The 25,497-nt window shown below is 33.4% G+C and overlaps 3 protein-coding genes across 36 annotated transcripts; all 3 read right to left on the minus strand.

The window, feature by feature from the left end:
• Positions 1-46: 46 nt before the first annotated feature.
• Positions 47-8,402, minus strand: LOC137001178 (cytochrome P450 4c3-like). Of its 12 annotated transcripts, none has more exons than XM_067359550.1 (14): positions 7,319-8,402; positions 6,450-6,567; positions 5,055-5,098; positions 4,463-4,644; positions 4,131-4,237; positions 3,173-3,263; positions 2,857-3,042; positions 2,661-2,730; positions 2,466-2,592; positions 1,911-2,093; positions 1,767-1,835; positions 1,372-1,534; positions 1,103-1,282; positions 47-375 (listed from the first exon to the last, which is right to left on the minus strand). In XM_067359550.1, exons 1-14 carry the CDS (start codon positions 7,438-7,440, stop codon positions 209-211), a joined length of 1,809 nt encoding a protein of 602 aa, XP_067215651.1. In that variant the 5' UTR covers positions 7,441-8,402; the 3' UTR covers positions 47-208. The 12 variants fall into 12 exon arrangements, with proteins under 12 accessions (XP_067215651.1, XP_067215655.1, XP_067215644.1 ...); XM_067359554.1 differs by having other exon boundaries at positions 7,311-7,453; XM_067359543.1 differs by having other exon boundaries at positions 6,450-7,458.
• A 149-nt stretch (positions 8,403-8,551) lies between these two features.
• On the minus strand, positions 8,552-16,906 carry LOC137001127 (cytochrome P450 4c3-like). Of its 12 annotated transcripts, none has more exons than XM_067359399.1 (14): positions 15,823-16,906; positions 14,954-15,071; positions 13,559-13,602; positions 12,967-13,148; positions 12,635-12,741; positions 11,677-11,767; positions 11,361-11,546; positions 11,165-11,234; positions 10,970-11,096; positions 10,415-10,597; positions 10,271-10,339; positions 9,876-10,038; positions 9,607-9,786; positions 8,552-8,880 (listed from the first exon to the last, which is right to left on the minus strand). In XM_067359399.1, exons 1-14 carry the CDS (start codon positions 15,942-15,944, stop codon positions 8,714-8,716), a joined length of 1,809 nt encoding a protein of 602 aa, XP_067215500.1. In that variant the 5' UTR covers positions 15,945-16,906; the 3' UTR covers positions 8,552-8,713. The 12 variants fall into 12 exon arrangements, with proteins under 12 accessions (XP_067215500.1, XP_067215505.1, XP_067215494.1 ...); XM_067359404.1 differs by having other exon boundaries at positions 15,815-15,957; XM_067359393.1 differs by having other exon boundaries at positions 14,954-15,962.
• Positions 16,907-17,055: 149 nt separating this feature from the next.
• On the minus strand, positions 17,056-25,409 carry LOC137001121 (cytochrome P450 4c3-like). 12 transcript variants are annotated; one of them, XM_067359333.1, is made up of 14 exons: positions 24,326-25,409; positions 23,457-23,574; positions 22,064-22,107; positions 21,472-21,653; positions 21,140-21,246; positions 20,182-20,272; positions 19,866-20,051; positions 19,670-19,739; positions 19,475-19,601; positions 18,920-19,102; positions 18,776-18,844; positions 18,381-18,543; positions 18,112-18,291; positions 17,056-17,384 (listed from the first exon to the last, which is right to left on the minus strand). In XM_067359333.1, exons 1-14 carry the CDS (start codon positions 24,445-24,447, stop codon positions 17,218-17,220), a joined length of 1,809 nt encoding a protein of 602 aa, XP_067215434.1. In that variant the 5' UTR covers positions 24,448-25,409; the 3' UTR covers positions 17,056-17,217. The 12 variants fall into 12 exon arrangements, with proteins under 12 accessions (XP_067215434.1, XP_067215442.1, XP_067215426.1 ...); XM_067359341.1 differs by having other exon boundaries at positions 24,318-24,460; XM_067359325.1 differs by having other exon boundaries at positions 23,457-24,465.
• Between the last annotated feature and the right edge of the window lie 88 nt (positions 25,410-25,497).

Genomic DNA, 25,497 nt, shown 5'->3' on the forward strand with positions numbered 1-25,497 from the left:
CGGAAATATTGCAGAATTAAGCAGAAAAAACTAAATTATATTGCAATTATGTGCAAACATCTTTTATTATTGCAGTGATTGCAATACATCAATGTATAATAACATCGTTTAACATTTCGAAATGAAAATTAAACTACCAAGCCATTAAAACAAATAGTAATAATCCATCATTGTAATCATGTTATCAGTTGTCGTCAATCATCGTTTATCAATAATCTTCTATACGAAATATAGATAATTTGATTCCGTCTCGAGATCGTAGTAAAATATCATTTGTTAATTTGATATCTTTTACACTGCCAGTTGCTACAAAGCGAAACCGCCGCAATAAATTTACTATTGCTGCTCCCACGGACAGAAAAGCATATCGTTGACCTTAAGCAAAAATATAAACAAAGTATAAAAAAAAAGTATAAAAAAGTTGTTAAAACAACATACTACAATATCTATACGTAAGTATGAGTATACTAAATATTCAATCAAACTCTTTTATTATTTATTTCAAAATATTCAAAATCTAATAGTTTTAAAACATTAAAAATTTAAATTTAAAAAATTATAAACTTCAATAAAATAATAAACGTGTACGTTACGTGTCACGTGTATCACTGATGGTCCACGCTGCTTTCCACTCAGACTGTTTAATATATTAAGTATAAAATGACTACATTCTTATAAAACATTACACAACTTATTTCTTTTGTTCTACATTATTTTGATAATACATCAATATTAAATTTATTACAATACATATATTTTGAGCTCAAATAATAAATTTTAGAATTTTTTATGCCCATACATCGTGATTTAATAAGACACTGTCGCGCGTAATAAAAGAGTAATTATAAGATTTTAAATTATTATATTACCTTCTTGGAGTAATATATATATATTAATTCTAATTATCTAAAATATTGCAGGAAACACTACGAAAATACTGCACCAGCGTGGGCCATCAGTGGTCAAAACGGCGGAAAAACGGCTTGGAACGTGTTAAATGTGCAAATATTTAAATATGCTATTGGTGTAATATTGATATTTTTTTAATTTTTTAAAATTGATTTACATCATTTTCAAAGTAAAAAAACTTTAAAAAATTTACCTGGGCAATCTCTAAGACCTGTGCCAAATGGAATGTGCGTGTAACGTTGACGACTTGACGAGTTTTCGGGCGAGAATCGTTCAGGAATAAATTCCTCTGGTTTATTCCAATATGCAGGATTACGATGAATAGTAAACACTGGTATTAGAACGTAACACCCATTCGGCAAGACGCACGATTCTGAAATCAACGCGTCTTTGTAACTCACAAACTTGTTTTTCTTTATTGTGACTGTTGTGTTACAAAAAAATATTGCACTATACAAATACCCAGTTTAATATCTCCCGTAAGTTGTCGCGCAATTATAGGTGCTACAGGAAACAATCTTAGTGTTTCTTGAATCACCATATTAAGATATCGAATGCTCGTAAGACGCTTAGCATCAATCTTTTCGTTTCCGAATGTAAGCAATATTGCTTTTCGCAGCTTTTCCTAAATAATGAAATACATAATTAATAAAACAGACATCTAAAATAATATTTTAAAAATTAACTAACGTGTCTCATAAGAAATGTAAAAAATAAAATTAATAATTTTAATCTATATATTATATAATTATACATATATGTATACATATGTACAAAATAATTTATGATTATAGTGCAAAGACAAATACAATTTTTCTTGTTTTATGTTCTGCATATCACATTACAGTTTCACTAACTTGTATTTCTGTATGCATTCCCAACAATAGAAAAACAAAGGATGTCAATTCCATAACTGTATTTTGTATCTGTAAAAGATAAATTTATAGTAATCTAAATGTACTTGTACAATTTTTTACTATTTATACGATAAATGACATTACAGCCGCATACAGATTGCGAATATCGTCATTTACGTCTTCATCGCTCACTGCGCGGGATTCACCCGTAGCATCATCAGACAGTTGCTTTACATAGTTCAAATAATTGCTAGCAACGGATTTTGGCTTTTGGAGGATCTCATTATCATAATTTAGAGTATCGCGTTCCACTGATTTCTGCATTATCTACACATTAATGAAATAATATGGTATATTAATTAATAATATGTGTTGACAAAAATTGCTATTATATGTAATATCATTAGAATTATCATGTTTTAGTTAATAATGTTCAATGGCATACGTACGCATATTTTTTTCATCAAAATGAAAAATATGATAATGTAATAAAATAAGTTATATTGTAATTCACGAATCTTATTATCAACTTTTATATGTATTATTATATGCTTGTTGCATTGATAAAAAATAAAAATTTCAAAAATGTGGTATAATATTATAAAACAAAATATAACATAAAAAATTTTGATTAATACCAAATGCACTAAATGTTTTATATGATTAAACAATTAAACAAAAGAAATATTTGAAGCTTACTTTATGAACAAAATTTTGTATTATTTTTTGACCAAAGGATTGTTGTTTCGCGTTATCGCTCAGAGAAAAAATCCATTCCAATTGTAGCCATGGTGTTGCCACTTTTTTATACATATATTTCATCAATCTAAAAAAATAATATATTAATAATTGAAATATAAATCATACGTATTCAATAATACGAGATCTATATACCTTTCTTGCCAGTACAGTAGTTCATCATATTCACCTTCATACGCCGTTCCTTCTATACCTCCAATTGATGCTGTAATATTTTTTAACTTTTATATTTAATTACATCTATAGCATTAATTGTAATTGTATCTATAATAGCAACTTGTTACAAAAATTTGTTATAAATCAACATATGTCATGTTTGCACAATTTTCACCTAAATATATATCAGTCACGTATCGCCCTATGTACGGTTTCATGTCAAACGTATGACCACCAACTTCTTTTTCCAAATAATCCCCACAATAATTGCTATAATTATCAAAAAATTTTACGTAATCAGACACTGACTTGGCATTCAAAGAGGATTGTATTATTTTGCGCCGTAACCTATGAGTTGCACCTACAAATATTAATTATAGTATTCAATAGTAAAAAGTGTAATATTTTATCAATATATTATTATAACTATATAAACAAATATATAAACAAATTAAATAAACATTCGTTGTATTTGAACATAGGCGTAATACCTGAAACTCTGATAATTCCGTTCCCAAGAAGTGGGGAATACAGTTTCATAACTGAGCTTTTGTAATTGCCGTCCACGTTCGCAAGTACGACCTGCGTATTAAAATTCAATATATTATTACAATTAATATTAGGTTATTTCACTTTCTTATTAAACAAAATAATAGAGTTAACATAAAGCAAATAGAGCAAGAGCCGGATCGAGTTGCTCAAAAATTTATTTTTTATTACAAATTATTACATACGTTTCGGCCAATGGATGTGGCCATCTGTGATAAGAACCATTAAGCGTTCTTATCAACGCTTCTCTACTTATGTACTAAAAAATTTTTTTTTGTTGTCAATTTTACACTGAAGATGGCCACATCCATTGGCCGAAACGTATGTAATAATTTGTAATAAAAAATAAATTTTTGAGCAACTCGATCCGGCTCTTACTCTATTTGCTTTATGTTAACTCTATTATTTTGTTCAATATATTATATCAGCGCTCGGAATTAGTTGCACATTTCGGGCCAATTCAAGAGACGACGCCTCCTGTTCCCCCACTACCGCCCGGCCGCTGGCGGTCGAGCCGCCAATAGCTCTGGCGCAGGAGCGTTTTATATAAGAAATAGGCTCGGTTGTTGAGGCACCTCTCAAAAAATAGTAATATTTTCTTTGCTACATAAATAATGTTTATTTTCATTAATAATTAAATATATATATTATGTATTAATGAAAATAAACATTATTTATGTAGTGAAGAAAATGTTACGATTTCCTGAGAGATGCCTAAACAATCTAGCCTATTTCTAATATAAAACGCTCCTGAACCAGAGCTATCGGCGGCTCGGCCGCCAGCGGTCGGGCGGTAGTGGGGGGGGACAGGAGGCGTCGTCTCCAGAATCGGCCCGAAATGTGCAATTAATTCCGAGCGCTGTATTATATTATTAAAATAATTATTTTTTCTAAACTTACCTTATAATCCTCGGGTTTTGCGAGTAGTACAAATAAATCTGTTCCAAAACAAAAACGGCTAGGGCTTCCATATTTTTTGTTAAACGTTAACAAATAATTTACTAATTCTGCAACGTTATATTTTACATTTGATATTGTTTACACAAATGTGATTGTTATTGTTTGAACATAAATTATTTTTCCTTGTATTATAAAGTTACATTAATTAATTAAATAAATAAAAATATAATATTTAAATTATAAACATGAGAAAATATATTTTATGTTAAAATATTAATATTAAGTTTGGTTAATCTATTGTAACATTTTATAATTAAGAGCATTTTATTTACCTTCATATTTCCAAGCAATTTGCAGCGTTTTGACAAACACTGTCAATATAGATTCACCAGGCAACGAAAAGGCAAATTGCAAATTTCTTTTTAATTTGTAATATTTTTTCTTGTTAAGTTCGAAAAAATACACAAGCAACAATATTATGACTATTACGAAAAGCATATCTGTAAAGATGTGTCTGAAATAAATATTAAATATTAAATCTTTTTTAAACTTAACTTGTAATATTTGTAGTATAAATATGCAATAAATAAAAAATTAACAAATAATCTGGAGTAAAGGGCGAAAAGAGCCGTTGCTAGGTGTTTGTGCATAAAATTCAAATTATATTATGAGAATTACAAAGTTACAATCAAACGTTTCTGCCTATGTTAGGCCTTCTTCAGTGTCATTACGAAAAAATATATAATAAAACGGTGTCTTGCTTGTCGAAACATTAAGAAAATAAATAAACAACGCAGAGAATTCTTCTTTGTAACTAAAATCCAATATAGGAAGATAGACAAATGGAACTGCAACAATATTGTCCTTGTGAACTGACATTTTTGGTATTATTTTATAAATAATTGTGCAAACAACAATACATACTTATAATCAACCTCTGTTCCGTATGTCCAGAAAGTATGGAAGAGCTAGAGAAAGATATTGTCTCACAATTCGACTTTCACATTCATGATAAAATTATTTTATTATAAATTAAAACCGAAGTGTCAAAGATAAAAAAAAATAAATAGGTAAACTAAGTCGAATGGTTAAGAAGGTAATGTGCAGACAAAATTCCAGTTCCGATTTTTTATGATACCTTTTGTAATATCTATTGCTAATGATTTCATCTCGATTGCTAGAAACTCGGATTTCAAATTAGCCTTTTCAATTCCGAAAAATCTTAAAAGATTCACTGTAAAAAATTGCCTAAAAATTCAGACACATTTTTGTCTGAATTTTCAGATCTGGGTGCCTGAAAGTAATTTCAGACAATCTGTCTTAATTATCAGAGTAGTTTCTCTGAAATTTAGAATAGTGGCGCGTTTGTCCGAAATATTTAGAATTGGTGTCCAAAAAATTAGACAAGATATTTGAAAACAGTTGCTTTGTACTGCTGGAACTCTGACAGAGCTCGAGGTCGCCGAGTAAAGTTTCCAGAACAGGTATTGTCCAATTCTTTTAAACGAACGTCGATTGCCTCAATGTCGGCAGCACGTAACTTGCCATTTTTACAACCAAATTTTCCCAACACCCATGCTTCGATGCACTTTTTCATTATGCCAAGGCAAATGGAGTGCATATATTCAAATGGTACTCGTGTAACCATGCGTATATTTAAGTCTTCTAAAGGGCTTTTCATGTCCTTATGATGGTCAGTGTCAGTCCTAAAATTATAGTTTTCATCTGTCCGTTTTACGTGATTAACGCCAAGGAATACATTATGTGTCGAGTGCCCTCAATTACTGTACCCGTAACGTTGCGTTTTGAGCATGGCATCGAAGACATATGTCCTTTGTGTTGTAATACAAAGGCCCGGGCAGGGGCATCAGCAATAAAGCACTCAAACGTTACGGGAATAAGTTTATCCTTAAACCTAATTCCTCCACTATTAATCACGACTTTCATCTCTTCAACGAGCATTCGAAAAAAGCTATTAGGATCTTGTGGTTTCTTTTTCCCGCGGTATACACCTACAATTAAAGGTTTGCTGTTTTTCAAATTGACAATTCTGATTTGGAGAGGCCAATACTGAACAATGCCTTTTTTGTCCGCGGAAGCACCGTCTGTACTGATATGCAATTTTAAGACATCAGGAATATTGCATTCATGAGATAATTGTTGGATTATACAATGTATAAATTCCACATGCCAATACTGCCCAGGCTCAACATCTTACAACCTGCACGCGTGATTTAGGTGTGTGCACAAGTGTTCGCATATCTTTAGGTAAATATTCAAAACAAGGGTGTGAACGCAATAACTTCAGAATGGCATTACCTTGAACGGCCGTAAGATTGATAACAAGGAAGCATTTTGCCAAGTTTTTAGCGAACGTATTTTCCGATCCAAAAATATCATTGACTGTACTACTATCATCAGAACTGATTTCACATTCCTGTAAATCGGGAAACGTACTATTAGCATCAATAGTCTCATAGTCAGACGATGCAACTGATGACTCAGAATACGCGACGCTTTCGATAAAATCGTCAAAATTCGAACGAAAAGACGAAATATCATCGACGAGTTCAACACGAGGTAAAGAAGAATCAGATGAAGAAGTAATATCACCTTGACCTACTCGAATACGATTTCTCTTTTGCCTATTTGTTAAGTTTTCGAAACGTTTGTGATACACCCTTTTTATTGTTGCTAAGAAATGTGTATTTTAAGAAAAACAAAATACCCACGGTGGACAAATGAATTTTCAAGAGACGAAAAGCAATTTCAAGCGACACGAGAGAAAATTATATTTTTGAAATGGAATTAATGTCACAAATGTCAGAAGATCACAAAGTCGACTTTATCGTATATGAATAACTGCGTTGTTTTTCGATTGAGCGAGGCACATATGAAAAGCAGACTAGTCGACGATGTGGAACAAAAATGAATTTCAACCGACGATGATTGTGAATAATATGTTACGCGCACTGAATTGAATAAATTAAATTTTAAAAGCAATAATTATAACTGGCAAAAATGAAATATAATACCCACGGTGGATATACGAAAAAGCAATTTCAAGCGACACGAGATAGACCATTCTATTTTTTAGAAAAAAGTGAAGTGCCTCAAATGTATCACGATGAAGTCGACTTCTTTCACACAAACTGAAAAAGACTTACTTTACTTACTTACTTACTTACGGTACTTTCTGGATTATGGTAAATAGCGTATCTAAACCGCTGCACCGGCCGTTGTTGCCACTGCTGCTGCTGCTGCACAAAGCACAATGGCGACCAGTGATGCAAGATCGAGCATCCTGCATCAAGCACTACATGAGGGGAAGAGCCCCCACCATGGCAGCACCAAACAAGCGAGCATCGCTGACGTCACGCGTCCGTGTGCGCTCGCCGTTCCAATAGCGTATGAGTCGTACGCTGTGGAATGGCGAGCGCACACGGACGCGTGACGTCAGCGATGCTCGCTTGTGTGGTGCCGTCATGGTGGGGACTCTTCCCCTCATGTGATGCTTGATGCAGGATACTCGATCTTGCATCACTGATGGCGACTAAGGCGAAGCATGCACGAAGCACGAAGGACGAGTCGCGCGCAGTGGACGATGGGAAAATTTTCACTCGAATCGAGCTCTCCTATTGGCTGAGGCGAGCGTACATATAAGTATCGCGGCAAGGACCGCGGTTTTTGACAGCTCGAATCTGCTGGAAATCTTGCAGCAGTCTTGCAACAGATCGCTGCTAGGGGAACAGATTCTGCATGAGATCTGCACAAGATCTGCACGTAACTTTTGCTGCATGAGCCTTTTAAAAATCTGCTGAGCAGATCTGTGCAAGATCTGCGCAGGATCTGTACAAGACTTTTGCTGAAAGAATATTGCGTATTTTACCTGTTGCGAATTGTATGTTGACTGCTGACAGAATCTTGCAATGATCTGCTGCGAATCTTGCAGCAATCTTGCAGCAGATCGCTGCTAGGGGAACAGATTCTGCACGAGATCTGCACAGGATCTGCACGTAACTTCTGTTGCATGAGCCTTTCAAAAATCTGATGAGCAGATCTGTGCAAGATCTGCGTAAGATCTGTACAAGACTTCTGCTTAAAGAATCTTACGACACACTGCTGACAGACTGCGTGTTACGGAAAGAATCTTCCTCAAATCTGCTCGATTTCTGCAGCAAATATCTGCAAACAGATTCATGCACTTCAAATGCATGAATCTTATAGCAGACTGCTGACAGACTGGCAGCACCGACCGTTATGGACAGAATCTGCTGCAAATTCCCTATCATTTCTGCTGCAAGTAAACTGATGCAAGGCTCTGCTTGGCAGAAAATGTTACAGGGGATTATCTAAAATATTGCAGGAAATACTACGGAAATATTGCAGAATTAAGCAGAAAAAACTAAATTATATTGCAATTATGTGCAAACATCTTTTATTATTGCAGTGATTGCAATACATCAATGTATAATAACATCGTTTAACATTTCGAAATGAAAATTAAACTACCAAGCCATTAAAACAAATAGTAATAATCCATCATTGTAATCATGTTATCAGTTGTCGTCAATCATCGTTTATCAATAATCTTCTATACGAAATATAGATAATTTGATTCCGTCTCGAGATCGTAGTAAAATATCATTTGTTAATTTGATATCTTTTACACTGCCAGTTGCTACAAAGCGAAACCGCCGCAATAAATTTACTATTGCTGCTCCCACGGACAGAAAAGCATATCGTTGACCTTAAGCAAAAATATAAACAAAGTATAAAAAAAAGTATAAAAAAGTTGTTAAAACAACATACTACAATATCTATACGTAAGTATGAGTATACTAAATATTCAATCAAACTCTTTTATTATTTATTTCAAAATATTCAAAATCTAATAGTTTTAAAACATTAAAAATTTAAATTTAAAAAATTATAAACTTCAATAAAATAATAAACGTGTACGTTACGTGTCACGTGTATCACTGATGGTCCACGCTGCTTTCCACTCAGACTGTTTAATATATTAAGTATAAAATGACTACATTCTTATAAAACATTACACAACTTATTTCTTTTGTTCTACATTATTTTGATAATACATCAATATTAAATTTATTACAATACATATATTTTGAGCTCAAATAATAAATTTTAGAATTTTTTATGCCCATACATCGTGATTTAATAAGACACTGTCGCGCGTAATAAAAGAGTAATTATAAGATTTTAAATTATTATATTACCTTCTTGGAGTAATATATATATATTAATTCTAATTATCTAAAATATTGCAGGAAACACTACGAAAATACTGCACCAGCGTGGGCCATCAGTGGTCAAAACGGCGGAAAAACGGCTTGGAACGTGTTAAATGTGCAAATATTTAAATATGCTATTGGTGTAATATTGATATTTTTTTAATTTTTTAAAATTGATTTACATCATTTTCAAAGTAAAAAAACTTTAAAAAATTTACCTGGGCAATCTCTAAGACCTGTGCCAAATGGAATGTGCGTGTAACGTTGACGACTTGACGAGTTTTCGGGCGAGAATCGTTCAGGAATAAATTCCTCTGGTTTATTCCAATATGCAGGATTACGATGAATAGTAAACACTGGTATTAGAACGTAACACCCATTCGGCAAGACGCACGATTCTGAAATCAACGCGTCTTTGTAACTCACAAACTTGTTTTTCTTTATTGTGACTGTTGTGTTACAAAAAAATATTGCACTATACAAATACCCAGTTTAATATCTCCCGTAAGTTGTCGCGCAATTATAGGTGCTACAGGAAACAATCTTAGTGTTTCTTGAATCACCATATTAAGATATCGAATGCTCGTAAGACGCTTAGCATCAATCTTTTCGTTTCCGAATGTAAGCAATATTGCTTTTCGCAGCTTTTCCTAAATAATGAAATACATAATTAATAAAACAGACATCTAAAATAATATTTTAAAAATTAACTAACGTGTCTCATAAGAAATGTAAAAAATAAAATTAATAATTTTAATCTATATATTATATAATTATACATATATGTATACATATGTACAAAATAATTTATGATTATAGTGCAAAGACAAATACAATTTTTCTTGTTTTATGTTCTGCATATCACATTACAGTTTCACTAACTTGTATTTCTGTATGCATTCCCAACAATAGAAAAACAAAGGATGTCAATTCCATAACTGTATTTTGTATCTGTAAAAGATAAATTTATAGTAATCTAAATGTACTTGTACAATTTTTTACTATTTATACGATAAATGACATTACAGCCGCATACAGATTGCGAATATCGTCATTTACGTCTTCATCGCTCACTGCGCGGGATTCACCCGTAGCATCATCAGACAGTTGCTTTACATAGTTCAAATAATTGCTAGCAACGGATTTTGGCTTTTGGAGGATCTCATTATCATAATTTAGAGTATCGCGTTCCACTGATTTCTGCATTATCTACACATTAATGAAATAATATGGTATATTAATTAATAATATGTGTTGACAAAAATTGCTATTATATGTAATATCATTAGAATTATCATGTTTTAGTTAATAATGTTCAATGGCATACGTACGCATATTTTTTTCATCAAAATGAAAAATATGATAATGTAATAAAATAAGTTATATTGTAATTCACGAATCTTATTATCAACTTTTATATGTATTATTATATGCTTGTTGCATTGATAAAAAATAAAAATTTCAAAAATGTGGTATAATATTATAAAACAAAATATAACATAAAAAATTTTGATTAATACCAAATGCACTAAATGTTTTATATGATTAAACAATTAAACAAAAGAAATATTTGAAGCTTACTTTATGAACAAAATTTTGTATTATTTTTTGACCAAAGGATTGTTGTTTCGCGTTATCGCTCAGAGAAAAAATCCATTCCAATTGTAGCCATGGTGTTGCCACTTTTTTATACATATATTTCATCAATCTAAAAAAATAATATATTAATAATTGAAATATAAATCATACGTATTCAATAATACGAGATCTATATACCTTTCTTGCCAGTACAGTAGTTCATCATATTCACCTTCATACGCCGTTCCTTCTATACCTCCAATTGATGCTGTAATATTTTTTAACTTTTATATTTAATTACATCTATAGCATTAATTGTAATTGTATCTATAATAGCAACTTGTTACAAAAATTTGTTATAAATCAACATATGTCATGTTTGCACAATTTTCACCTAAATATATATCAGTCACGTATCGCCCTATGTACGGTTTCATGTCAAACGTATGACCACCAACTTCTTTTTCCAAATAATCCCCACAATAATTGCTATAATTATCAAAAAATTTTACGTAATCAGACACTGACTTGGCATTCAAAGAGGATTGTATTATTTTGCGCCGTAACCTATGAGTTGCACCTACAAATATTAATTATAGTATTCAATAGTAAAAAGTGTAATATTTTATCAATATATTATTATAACTATATAAACAAATATATAAACAAATTAAATAAACATTCGTTGTATTTGAACATAGGCGTAATACCTGAAACTCTGATAATTCCGTTCCCAAGAAGTGGGGAATACAGTTTCATAACTGAGCTTTTGTAATTGCCGTCCACGTTCGCAAGTACGACCTGCGTATTAAAATTCAATATATTATTACAATTAATATTAGGTTATTTCACTTTCTTATTAAACAAAATAATAGAGTTAACATAAAGCAAATAGAGCAAGAGCCGGATCGAGTTGCTCAAAAATTTATTTTTTATTACAAATTATTACATACGTTTCGGCCAATGGATGTGGCCATCTGTGATAAGAACCATTAAGCGTTCTTATCAACGCTTCTCTACTTATGTACTAAAAAATTTTTTTTTGTTGTCAATTTTACACTGAAGATGGCCACATCCATTGGCCGAAACGTATGTAATAATTTGTAATAAAAAATAAATTTTTGAGCAACTCGATCCGGCTCTTACTCTATTTGCTTTATGTTAACTCTATTATTTTGTTCAATATATTATATCAGCGCTCGGAATTAGTTGCACATTTCGGGCCAATTCAAGAGACGACGCCTCCTGTTCCCCCACTACCGCCCGGCCGCTGGCGGTCGAGCCGCCAATAGCTCTGGCGCAGGAGCGTTTTATATAAGAAATAGGCTCGGTTGTTGAGGCACCTCTCAAAAAATAGTAATATTTTCTTTGCTACATAAATAATGTTTATTTTCATTAATAATTAAATATATATATTATGTATTAATGAAAATAAACATTATTTATGTAGTGAAGAAAATGTTACGATTTCCTGAGAGATGCCTAAACAATCTAGCCTATTTCTAATATAAAACGCTCCTGAACCAGAGCTATCGGCGGCTCGGCCGCCAGCGGTCGGGCGGTAGTGGGGGGGGACAGGAGGCGTCGTCTCCAGAATCGGCCCGAAATGTGCAATTAATTCCGAGCGCTGTATTATATTATTAAAATAATTATTTTTTCTAAACTTACCTTATAATCCTCGGGTTTTGCGAGTAGTACAAATAAATCTGTTCCAAAACAAAAACGGCTAGGGCTTCCATATTTTTTGTTAAACGTTAACAAATAATTTACTAATTCTGCAACGTTATATTTTACATTTGATATTGTTTACACAAATGTGATTGTTATTGTTTGAACATAAATTATTTTTCCTTGTATTATAAAGTTACATTAATTAATTAAATAAATAAAAATATAATATTTAAATTATAAACATGAGAAAATATATTTTATGTTAAAATATTAATATTAAGTTTGGTTAATCTATTGTAACATTTTATAATTAAGAGCATTTTATTTACCTTCATATTTCCAAGCAATTTGCAGCGTTTTGACAAACACTGTCAATATAGATTCACCAGGCAACGAAAAGGCAAATTGCAAATTTCTTTTTAATTTGTAATATTTTTTCTTGTTAAGTTCGAAAAAATACACAAGCAACAATATTATGACTATTACGAAAAGCATATCTGTAAAGATGTGTCTGAAATAAATATTAAATATTAAATCTTTTTTAAACTTAACTTGTAATATTTGTAGTATAAATATGCAATAAATAAAAAATTAACAAATAATCTGGAGTAAAGGGCGAAAAGAGCCGTTGCTAGGTGTTTGTGCATAAAATTCAAATTATATTATGAGAATTACAAAGTTACAATCAAACGTTTCTGCCTATGTTAGGCCTTCTTCAGTGTCATTACGAAAAAATATATAATAAAACGGTGTCTTGCTTGTCGAAACATTAAGAAAATAAATAAACAACGCAGAGAATTCTTCTTTGTAACTAAAATCCAATATAGGAAGATAGACAAATGGAACTGCAACAATATTGTCCTTGTGAACTGACATTTTTGGTATTATTTTATAAATAATTGTGCAAACAACAATACATACTTATAATCAACCTCTGTTCCGTATGTCCAGAAAGTATGGAAGAGCTAGAGAAAGATATTGTCTCACAATTCGACTTTCACATTCATGATAAAATTATTTTATTATAAATTAAAACCGAAGTGTCAAAGATAAAAAAAAATAAATAGGTAAACTAAGTCGAATGGTTAAGAAGGTAATGTGCAGACAAAATTCCAGTTCCGATTTTTTATGATACCTTTTGTAATATCTATTGCTAATGATTTCATCTCGATTGCTAGAAACTCGGATTTCAAATTAGCCTTTTCAATTCCGAAAAATCTTAAAAGATTCACTGTAAAAAATTGCCTAAAAATTCAGACACATTTTTGTCTGAATTTTCAGATCTGGGTGCCTGAAAGTAATTTCAGACAATCTGTCTTAATTATCAGAGTAGTTTCTCTGAAATTTAGAATAGTGGCGCGTTTGTCCGAAATATTTAGAATTGGTGTCCAAAAAATTAGACAACATATTTGAAAACAGTTGCTTTGTACTGCTGGAACTCTGACAGAGCTCGAGGTCGCCGAGTAAAGTTTCCAGAACAGGTATTGTCCAATTCTTTTAAACGAACGTCGATTGCCTCAATGTCGGCAGCACGTAACTTGCCATTTTTACAACCAAATTTTCCCAACACCCATGCTTCGATGCACTTTTTCATTATGCCAAGGCAAATGGAGTGCATATATTCAAATGGTACTCGTGTAACCATGCGTATATTTAAGTCTTCTAAAGGGCTTTTCATGTCCTTATGATGGTCAGTGTCAGTCCTAAAATTATAGTTTTCATCTGTCCGTTTTACGTGATTAACGCCAAGGAATACATTATGTGTCGAGTGCCCTCAATTACTGTACCCGTAACGTTGCGTTTTGAGCATGGCATCGAAGACATATGTCCTTTGTGTTGTAATACAAAGGCCCGGGCAGGGGCATCAGCAATAAAGCACTCAAACGTTACGGGAATAAGTTTATCCTTAAACCTAATTCCTCCACTATTAATCACGACTTTCATCTCTTCAACGAGCATTCGAAAAAAGCTATTAGGATCTTGTGGTTTCTTTTTCCCGCGGTATACACCTACAATTAAAGGTTTGCTGTTTTTCAAATTGACAATTCTGATTTGGAGAGGCCAATACTGAACAATGCCTTTTTTGTCCGCGGAAGCACCGTCTGTACTGATATGCAATTTTAAGACATCAGGAATATTGCATTCATGAGATAATTGTTGGATTATACAATGTATAAATTCCACATGCCAATACTGCCCAGGCTCAACATCTTACAACCTGCACGCGTGATTTAGGTGTGTGCACAAGTGTTCGCATATCTTTAGGTAAATATTCAAAACAAGGGTGTGAACGCAATAACTTCAGAATGGCATTACCTTGAACGGCCGTAAGATTGATAACAAGGAAGCATTTTGCCAAGTTTTTAGCGAACGTATTTTCCGATCCAAAAATATCATTGACTGTACTACTATCATCAGAACTGATTTCACATTCCTGTAAATCGGGAAACGTACTATTAGCATCAATAGTCTCATAGTCAGACGATGCAACTGATGACTCAGAATACGCGACGCTTTCGATAAAATCGTCAAAATTCGAACGAAAAGACGAAATATCATCGACGAGTTCAACACGAGGTAAAGAAGAATCAGATGAAGAAGTAATATCACCTTGACCTACTCGAATACGATTTCTCTTTTGCCTATTTGTTAAGTTTTCGAAACGTTTGTGATACACCCTTTTTATTGTTGCTAAGAAATGTGTATTTTAAGAAAAACAAAATACCCACGGTGGACAAATGAATTTTCAAGAGACGAAAAGCAATTTCAAGCGACACGAGAGAAAATTATATTTTTGAAATGGAATTAATGTCACAAATGTCAGAAGATCACAAAGTCGACTTTATCGTATATGAATAACTGCGTTGTTTTTCGATTGAGCGAGGCACATATGAAAAGCAGACTAGTCGACGATGTGGAACAAAAATGAATTTCAACCGACGATGATTGTGAATAATATGTTACGCGCACTGAATTGAATAAATTAAATTTTAAAAGCAATAATTATAACTGGCAAAAATGAAATATAATACCCACGGTGGATATACGAAAAAGCAATTTCAAGCGACACGAGATAGACCATTCTATTTTTTAGAAAAAAGTGAAGTGCCTCAAATGTATCACGATGAAGTCGACTTCTTTCACACAAACTGAAAAAGACTTACTTTACTTACTTACTTACTTACGGTACTTTCTGGATTATGGTAAATAGCGTATCTAAACCGCTGCACCGGCCGTTGTTGCCACTGCTGCTGCTGCTGCACAAAGCACAATGGCGACCAGTGATGCAAGATCGAGCATCCTGCATCAAGCACTACATGAGGGGAAGAGCCCCCACCATGGCAGCACCAAACAAGCGAGCATCGCTGACGTCACGCGTCCGTGTGCGCTCGCCGTTCCAATAGCGTATGAGTCGTACGCTGTGGAATGGCGAGCGCACACGGACGCGTGACGTCAGCGATGCTCGCTTGTGTGGTGCCGTCATGGTGGGGACTCTTCCCCTCATGTGATGCTTGATGCAGGATACTCGATCTTGCATCACTGATGGCGACTAAGGCGAAGCATGCACGAAGCACGAAGGACGAGTCGCGCGCAGTGGACGATGGGAAAATTTTCACTCGAATCGAGCTCTCCTATTGGCTGAGGCGAGCGTACATATAAGTATCGCGGCAAGGACCGCGGTTTTTGACAGCTCGAATCTGCTGGAAATCTTGCAGCAGTCTTGCAACAGATCGCTGCTAGGGGAACAGATTCTGCATGAGATCTGCACAAGATCTGCACGTAACTTTTGCTGCATGAGCCTTTTAAAAATCTGCTGAGCAGATCTGTGCAAGATCTGCGCAGGATCTGTACAAGACTTTTGCTGAAAGAATATTGCGTATTTTACCTGTTGCGAATTGTATGTTGACTGCTGACAGAATCTTGCAATGATCTGCTGCGAATCTTGCAGCAATCTTGCAGCAGATCGCTGCTAGGGGAACAGATTCTGCACGAGATCTGCACAGGATCTGCACGTAACTTCTGTTGCATGAGCCTTTCAAAAATCTGATGAGCAGATCTGTGCAAGATCTGCGTAAGATCTGTACAAGACTTCTGCTTAAAGAATCTTACGACACACTGCTGACAGACTGCGTGTTACGGAAAGAATCTTCCTCAAATCTGCTCGATTTCTGCAGCAAATATCTGCAAACAGATTCATGCACTTCAAATGCATGAATCTTATAGCAGACTGCTGACAGACTGGCAGCACCGACCGTTATGGACAGAATCTGCTGCAAATTCCCTATCATTTCTGCTGCAAGTAAACTGATGCAAGGCTCTGCTTGGCAGAAAATGTTACAGGGGATTATCTAAAATATTGCAGGAAATACTACGGAAATATTGCAGAATTAAGCAGAAAAAACTAAATTATATTGCAATTATGTGCAAACATCTTTTATTATTGCAGTGATTGCAATACATCAATGTATAATAACATCGTTTAACATTTCGAAATGAAAATTAAACTACCAAGCCATTAAAACAAATAGTAATAATCCATCATTGTAATCATGTTATCAGTTGTCGTCAATCATCGTTTATCAATAATCTTCTATACGAAATATAGATAATTTGATTCCGTCTCGAGATCGTAGTAAAATATCATTTGTTAATTTGATATCTTTTACACTGCCAGTTGCTACAAAGCGAAACCGCCGCAATAAATTTACTATTGCTGCTCCCACGGACAGAAAAGCATATCGTTGACCTTAAGCAAAAATATAAACAAAGTATAAAAAAAAAGTATAAAAAAGTTGTTAAAACAACATACTACAATATCTATACGTAAGTATGAGTATACTAAATATTCAATCAAACTCTTTTATTATTTATTTCAAAATATTCAAAATCTAATAGTTTTAAAACATTAAAAATTTAAATTTAAAAAATTATAAACTTCAATAAAATAATAAACGTGTACGTTACGTGTCACGTGTATCACTGATGGTCCACGCTGCTTTCCACTCAGACTGTTTAATATATTAAGTATAAAATGACTACATTCTTATAAAACATTACACAACTTATTTCTTTTGTTCTACATTATTTTGATAATACATCAATATTAAATTTATTACAATACATATATTTTGAGCTCAAATAATAAATTTTAGAATTTTTTATGCCCATACATCGTGATTTAATAAGACACTGTCGCGCGTAATAAAAGAGTAATTATAAGATTTTAAATTATTATATTACCTTCTTGGAGTAATATATATATATTAATTCTAATTATCTAAAATATTGCAGGAAACACTACGAAAATACTGCACCAGCGTGGGCCATCAGTGGTCAAAACGGCGGAAAAACGGCTTGGAACGTGTTAAATGTGCAAATATTTAAATATGCTATTGGTGTAATATTGATATTTTTTTAATTTTTTAAAATTGATTTACATCATTTTCAAAGTAAAAAAACTTTAAAAAATTTACCTGGGCAATCTCTAAGACCTGTGCCAAATGGAATGTGCGTGTAACGTTGACGACTTGACGAGTTTTCGGGCGAGAATCGTTCAGGAATAAATTCCTCTGGTTTATTCCAATATGCAGGATTACGATGAATAGTAAACACTGGTATTAGAACGTAACACCCATTCGGCAAGACGCACGATTCTGAAATCAACGCGTCTTTGTAACTCACAAACTTGTTTTTCTTTATTGTGACTGTTGTGTTACAAAAAAATATTGCACTATACAAATACCCAGTTTAATATCTCCCGTAAGTTGTCGCGCAATTATAGGTGCTACAGGAAACAATCTTAGTGTTTCTTGAATCACCATATTAAGATATCGAATGCTCGTAAGACGCTTAGCATCAATCTTTTCGTTTCCGAATGTAAGCAATATTGCTTTTCGCAGCTTTTCCTAAATAATGAAATACATAATTAATAAAACAGACATCTAAAATAATATTTTAAAAATTAACTAACGTGTCTCATAAGAAATGTAAAAAATAAAATTAATAATTTTAATCTATATATTATATAATTATACATATATGTATACATATGTACAAAATAATTTATGATTATAGTGCAAAGACAAATACAATTTTTCTTGTTTTATGTTCTGCATATCACATTACAGTTTCACTAACTTGTATTTCTGTATGCATTCCCAACAATAGAAAAACAAAGGATGTCAATTCCATAACTGTATTTTGTATCTGTAAAAGATAAATTTATAGTAATCTAAATGTACTTGTACAATTTTTTACTATTTATACGATAAATGACATTACAGCCGCATACAGATTGCGAATATCGTCATTTACGTCTTCATCGCTCACTGCGCGGGATTCACCCGTAGCATCATCAGACAGTTGCTTTACATAGTTCAAATAATTGCTAGCAACGGATTTTGGCTTTTGGAGGATCTCATTATCATAATTTAGAGTATCGCGTTCCACTGATTTCTGCATTATCTACACATTAATGAAATAATATGGTATATTAATTAATAATATGTGTTGACAAAAATTGCTATTATATGTAATATCATTAGAATTATCATGTTTTAGTTAATAATGTTCAATGGCATACGTACGCATATTTTTTTCATCAAAATGAAAAATATGATAATGTAATAAAATAAGTTATATTGTAATTCACGAATCTTATTATCAACTTTTATATGTATTATTATATGCTTGTTGCATTGATAAAAAATAAAAATTTCAAAAATGTGGTATAATATTATAAAACAAAATATAACATAAAAAATTTTGATTAATACCAAATGCACTAAATGTTTTATATGATTAAACAATTAAACAAAAGAAATATTTGAAGCTTACTTTATGAACAAAATTTTGTATTATTTTTTGACCAAAGGATTGTTGTTTCGCGTTATCGCTCAGAGAAAAAATCCATTCCAATTGTAGCCATGGTGTTGCCACTTTTTTATACATATATTTCATCAATCTAAAAAAATAATATATTAATAATTGAAATATAAATCATACGTATTCAATAATACGAGATCTATATACCTTTCTTGCCAGTACAGTAGTTCATCATATTCACCTTCATACGCCGTTCCTTCTATACCTCCAATTGATGCTGTAATATTTTTTAACTTTTATATTTAATTACATCTATAGCATTAATTGTAATTGTATCTATAATAGCAACTTGTTACAAAAATTTGTTATAAATCAACATATGTCATGTTTGCACAATTTTCACCTAAATATATATCAGTCACGTATCGCCCTATGTACGGTTTCATGTCAAACGTATGACCACCAACTTCTTTTTCCAAATAATCCCCACAATAATTGCTATAATTATCAAAAAATTTTACGTAATCAGACACTGACTTGGCATTCAAAGAGGATTGTATTATTTTGCGCCGTAACCTATGAGTTGCACCTACAAATATTAATTATAGTATTCAATAGTAAAAAGTGTAATATTTTATCAATATATTATTATAACTATATAAACAAATATATAAACAAATTAAATAAACATTCGTTGTATTTGAACATAGGCGTAATACCTGAAACTCTGATAATTCCGTTCCCAAGAAGTGGGGAATACAGTTTCATAACTGAGCTTTTGTAATTGCCGTCCACGTTCGCAAGTACGACCTGCGTATTAAAATTCAATATATTATTACAATTAATATTAGGTTATTTCACTTTCTTATTAAACAAAATAATAGAGTTAACATAAAGCAAATAGAGCAAGAGCCGGATCGAGTTGCTCAAAAATTTATTTTTTATTACAAATTATTACATACGTTTCGGCCAATGGATGTGGCCATCTGTGATAAGAACCATTAAGCGTTCTTATCAACGCTTCTCTACTTATGTACTAAAAAATTTTTTTTTGTTGTCAATTTTACACTGAAGATGGCCACATCCATTGGCCGAAACGTATGTAATAATTTGTAATAAAAAATAAATTTTTGAGCAACTCGATCCGGCTCTTACTCTATTTGCTTTATGTTAACTCTATTATTTTGTTCAATATATTATATCAGCGCTCGGAATTAGTTGCACATTTCGGGCCAATTCAAGAGACGACGCCTCCTGTTCCCCCACTACCGCCCGGCCGCTGGCGGTCGAGCCGCCAATAGCTCTGGCGCAGGAGCGTTTTATATAAGAAATAGGCTCGGTTGTTGAGGCACCTCTCAAAAAATAGTAATATTTTCTTTGCTACATAAATAATGTTTATTTTCATTAATAATTAAATATATATATTATGTATTAATGAAAATAAACATTATTTATGTAGTGAAGAAAATGTTACGATTTCCTGAGAGATGCCTAAACAATCTAGCCTATTTCTAATATAAAACGCTCCTGAACCAGAGCTATCGGCGGCTCGGCCGCCAGCGGTCGGGCGGTAGTGGGGGGGGACAGGAGGCGTCGTCTCCAGAATCGGCCCGAAATGTGCAATTAATTCCGAGCGCTGTATTATATTATTAAAATAATTATTTTTTCTAAACTTACCTTATAATCCTCGGGTTTTGCGAGTAGTACAAATAAATCTGTTCCAAAACAAAAACGGCTAGGGCTTCCATATTTTTTGTTAAACGTTAACAAATAATTTACTAATTCTGCAACGTTATATTTTACATTTGATATTGTTTACACAAATGTGATTGTTATTGTTTGAACATAAATTATTTTTCCTTGTATTATAAAGTTACATTAATTAATTAAATAAATAAAAATATAATATTTAAATTATAAACATGAGAAAATATATTTTATGTTAAAATATTAATATTAAGTTTGGTTAATCTATTGTAACATTTTATAATTAAGAGCATTTTATTTACCTTCATATTTCCAAGCAATTTGCAGCGTTTTGACAAACACTGTCAATATAGATTCACCAGGCAACGAAAAGGCAAATTGCAAATTTCTTTTTAATTTGTAATATTTTTTCTTGTTAAGTTCGAAAAAATACACAAGCAACAATATTATGACTATTACGAAAAGCATATCTGTAAAGATGTGTCTGAAATAAATATTAAATATTAAATCTTTTTTAAACTTAACTTGTAATATTTGTAGTATAAATATGCAATAAATAAAAAATTAACAAATAATCTGGAGTAAAGGGCGAAAAGAGCCGTTGCTAGGTGTTTGTGCATAAAATTCAAATTATATTATGAGAATTACAAAGTTACAATCAAACGTTTCTGCCTATGTTAGGCCTTCTTCAGTGTCATTACGAAAAAATATATAATAAAACGGTGTCTTGCTTGTCGAAACATTAAGAAAATAAATAAACAACGCAGAGAATTCTTCTTTGTAACTAAAATCCAATATAGGAAGATAGACAAATGGAACTGCAACAATATTGTCCTTGTGAACTGACATTTTTGGTATTATTTTATAAATAATTGTGCAAACAACAATACATACTTATAATCAACCTCTGTTCCGTATGTCCAGAAAGTATGGAAGAGCTAGAGAAAGATATTGTCTCACAATTCGACTTTCACATTCATGATAAAATTATTTTATTATAAATTAAAACCGAAGTGTCAAAGATAAAAAAAAATAAATAGGTAAACTAAGTCGAATGGTTAAGAAGGTAATGTGCAGACAAAATTCCAGTTCCGATTTTTTATGATACCTTTTGTAATATCTATTGCTAATGATTTCATCTCGATTGCTAGAAACTCGGATTTCAAATTAGCCTTTTCAATTCCGAAAAATCTTAAAAGATTCACTGTAAAAAATTGCCTAAAAATTCAGACACATTTTTGTCTGAATTTTCAGATCTGGGTGCCTGAAAGTAATTTCAGACAATCTGTCTTAATTATCAGAGTAGTTTCTCTGAAATTTAGAATAGTGGCGCGTTTGTCCGAAATATTTAGAATTGGTGTCCAAAAAATTAGACAACATATTTGAAAACAGTTGCTTTGTACTGCTGGAACTCTGACAGAGCTCGAGGTCGCCGAGTAAAGTTTCCAGAACAGGTATTGTCCAATTCTTTTAAACGAACGTCGATTGCCTCAATGTCGGCAGCACGTAACTTGCCATTTTTACAACCAAATTTTCCCAACACCCATGCTTCGATGCACTTTTTCATTATGCCAAGGCAAATGGAGTGCATATATTCAAATGGTACTCGTGTAACCATGCGTATATTTAAGTCTTCTAAAGGGCTTTTCATGTCCTTATGATGGTCAGTGTCAGTCCTAAAATTATAGTTTTCATCTGTCCGTTTTACGTGATTAACGCCAAGGAATACATTATGTCGAGTGCCCTCAATTACTGTACCCGTAACGTTGCGTTTTGAGCATGGCATCGAAGACATATGTCCTTTGTGTTGTAATACAAAGGCCCGGGCAGGGGCATCAGCAATAAAGCACTCAAACGTTACGGGAATAAGTTTATCCTTAAACCTAATTCCTCCACTATTAATCACGACTTTCATCTCTTCAACGAGCATTCGAAAAAAGCTATTAGGATCTTGTGGTTTCTTTTTCCCGCGGTATACACCTACAATTAAAGGTTTGCTGTTTTTCAAATTGACAATTCTGATTTGGAGAGGCCAATACTGAACAATGCCTTTTTTGTCCGCGGAAGCACCGTCTGTACTGATATGCAATTTTAAGACATCAGGAATATTGCATTCATGAGATAATTGTTGGATTATACAATGTATAAATTCCACATGCCAATACTGCCCAGGCTCAACATCTTACAACCTGCACGCGTGATTTAGGTGTGTGCACAAGTGTTCGCATATCTTTAGGTAAATATTCAAAACAAGGGTGTGAACGCAATAACTTCAGAATGGCATTACCTTGAACGGCCGTAAGATTGATAACAAGGAAGCATTTTGCCAAGTTTTTAGCGAACGTATTTTCCGATCCAAAAATATCATTGACTGTACTACTATCATCAGAACTGATTTCACATTCCTGTAAATCGGGAAACGTACTATTAGCATCAATAGTCTCATAGTCAGACGATGCAACTGATGACTCAGAATACGCGACGCTTTCGATAAAATCGTCAAAATTCGAACGAAAAGACGAAATATCATCGACGAGTTCAACACGAGGTAAAGAAGAATCAGATGAAGAAGTAATATCACCTTGACCTACTCGAATACGATTTCTCTTTTGCCTATTTGTTAAGTTTTCGAAACGTTTGTGATACACCCTTTTTATTGTTGCTAAGAAATGTGTATTTTAAGAAAAACAAAATACCCACGGTGGACAAATGAATTTTCAAGAGACGAAAAGCAATTTCAAGCGACACGAGAGAAAATTATATTTTTGAAATGGAATTAATGTCACAAATGTCAGAAGATCACAAAGTCGACTTTATCGTATATGAATAACTGCGTTGTTTTTCGATTGAGCGAGGCACATATGAAAAGCAGACTAGTCGACGATGTGGAACAAAAATGAATTTCAACCGACGATGATTGTGAATAATATGTTACGCGCACTGAATTGAATAAATTAAATTTTAAAAGCAATAATTATAACTGGCAAAAATGAAATATAATACCCACGGTGGATATACGAAAAAGCAATTTCAAGCGACACGAGATAGACCATTCTATTTTTTAGAAAAAAGTGAAGTGCCTCAAATGTATCACGATGAAGTCGACTTCTTTCACACAAACTGAAAAAGACTTACTTTACTTACTTACTTACTTACGGTACTTTCTGGATTATGGTAAATAGCGTATCTAAACCGCTGCACCGGCCGTTGTTGCCACTGCTGCTGCTGCTGCACAAAGCACAATGGCGACCAGTGATGCAAGATCGAGCATCCTGCATCAAGCACTACATGAGGGGAAGAGCCCCCACCATGGCAGCACCAAACAAGCGAGCATCGCTGACGTCACGCGTCCGTGTGCGCTCGCCGTTCCAATAGCGTATGAGTCGTACGCTGTGGAATGGCGAGCGCACACGGACGCGTGACGTCAGCGATGCTCGCTTGTGTGGTGCCGTCATGGTGGGGACTCTTCCCCTCATGTGATGCTTGATGCAGGATACTCGATCTTGCATCACTGATGGCGACTAAGGCGAAGCATGCACGAAGCACGAAGGACGAGTCGCGCGCAGTGGACGATGGGAAAATTTTCACTCGAATCGAGCTCTCCTATTGGCTGAGGCGAGCGTACATATAAGTATCGCGGCAAGGACCGCGGTTTTTGACAGCTCGAATCTGCTGGAAATCTTGCAGCAGTCTTGCAACAGATCGCTGCTAGGGGAACAGATTCTGCATGAGATCTGCACAAGATCTGCACGTAACTTTTGCTGCATGAGCCTTTTAAAAATCTGCTGAGCAGATCTGTGCAAGATCTGCGCAGGATCTGTACAAGACTTTTGCTGAAAGAATATTGCGTATTTTACCTGTTGCGAATTGTATGTTGACTGCTGACAGAATCTTGCAATGATCTGCTGCGAATCTTGCAGCAATCTTGCAGCAGATCGCTGCTAGGGGAACAGATTCTGCACGAGATCTGCACAGGATCTGCACGTAACTTCTGTTGCATGAGCCTTTCAAAAATCTGATGAGCAGATCTGTGCAAGATCTGCGTAAGATCTGTACAAGACTTCTGCTTAAAGAATCTTACGACACACTGCTGACAGACTGCGTGTTACGGAAAGAATCTTCCTCAAATCTGCTCGATTTCTGCAGCAAATATCTGCAAACAGATTCATGCACTTCAAATGCATGAATCTTATAGCAGACTGCTGACAGACTGGCAGCACCGACCGTTATGGACAGAATCTGCTGCAAATTCCCTATCATTTCTGCTGCAAGTAAACTGATGCAAGGCTCTGCTTGGCAGAAAATGTTACAGGGGATTATCTAAAATA

This window comes from Linepithema humile, chromosome 1 (assembly GCF_040581485.1).
Source record: "Linepithema humile isolate Giens D197 chromosome 1, Lhum_UNIL_v1.0, whole genome shotgun sequence".
In the NCBI taxonomy this organism is placed as follows: Eukaryota; Metazoa; Arthropoda; class Insecta; order Hymenoptera; family Formicidae; genus Linepithema; species Linepithema humile.

Coding starts and splice junctions, on each gene's coding strand:
- LOC137001178 (XM_067359543.1), bottom strand. CDS start 6,692: ATGATATTTCGTCTTTTCGTTCGAATTTTGACGATTTTATCGAAAGCG. Junction 1,535..1,766: donor GAATGCATACAGAAATACAA/GTTAGTGAAACT, acceptor TTCATTATTTAG/GAAAAGCTGCGAAAAGCAAT. Junction 1,283..1,371: donor TACGGGAGATATTAAACTGG/GTATTTGTATAG, acceptor CGTTGATTTCAG/AATCGTGCGTCTTGCCGAAT.
- LOC137001127 (XM_067359393.1), bottom strand. CDS start 15,196: ATGATATTTCGTCTTTTCGTTCGAATTTTGACGATTTTATCGAAAGCG. Junction 13,149..13,558: donor GGAACAGAGGTTGATTATAA/GTATGTATTGTT, acceptor TATTTATTTCAG/ACACATCTTTACAGATATGC. Junction 11,547..11,676: donor CGGAATTATCAGAGTTTCAG/GTATTACGCCTA, acceptor TAATATTTGTAG/GTGCAACTCATAGGTTACGG.
- LOC137001121 (XM_067359325.1), bottom strand. CDS start 23,699: ATGATATTTCGTCTTTTCGTTCGAATTTTGACGATTTTATCGAAAGCG. Junction 18,544..18,775: donor GAATGCATACAGAAATACAA/GTTAGTGAAACT, acceptor TTCATTATTTAG/GAAAAGCTGCGAAAAGCAAT. Junction 17,385..18,111: donor AGGTCTTAGAGATTGCCCAG/GTAAATTTTTTA, acceptor TTTTTGCTTAAG/GTCAACGATATGCTTTTCTG.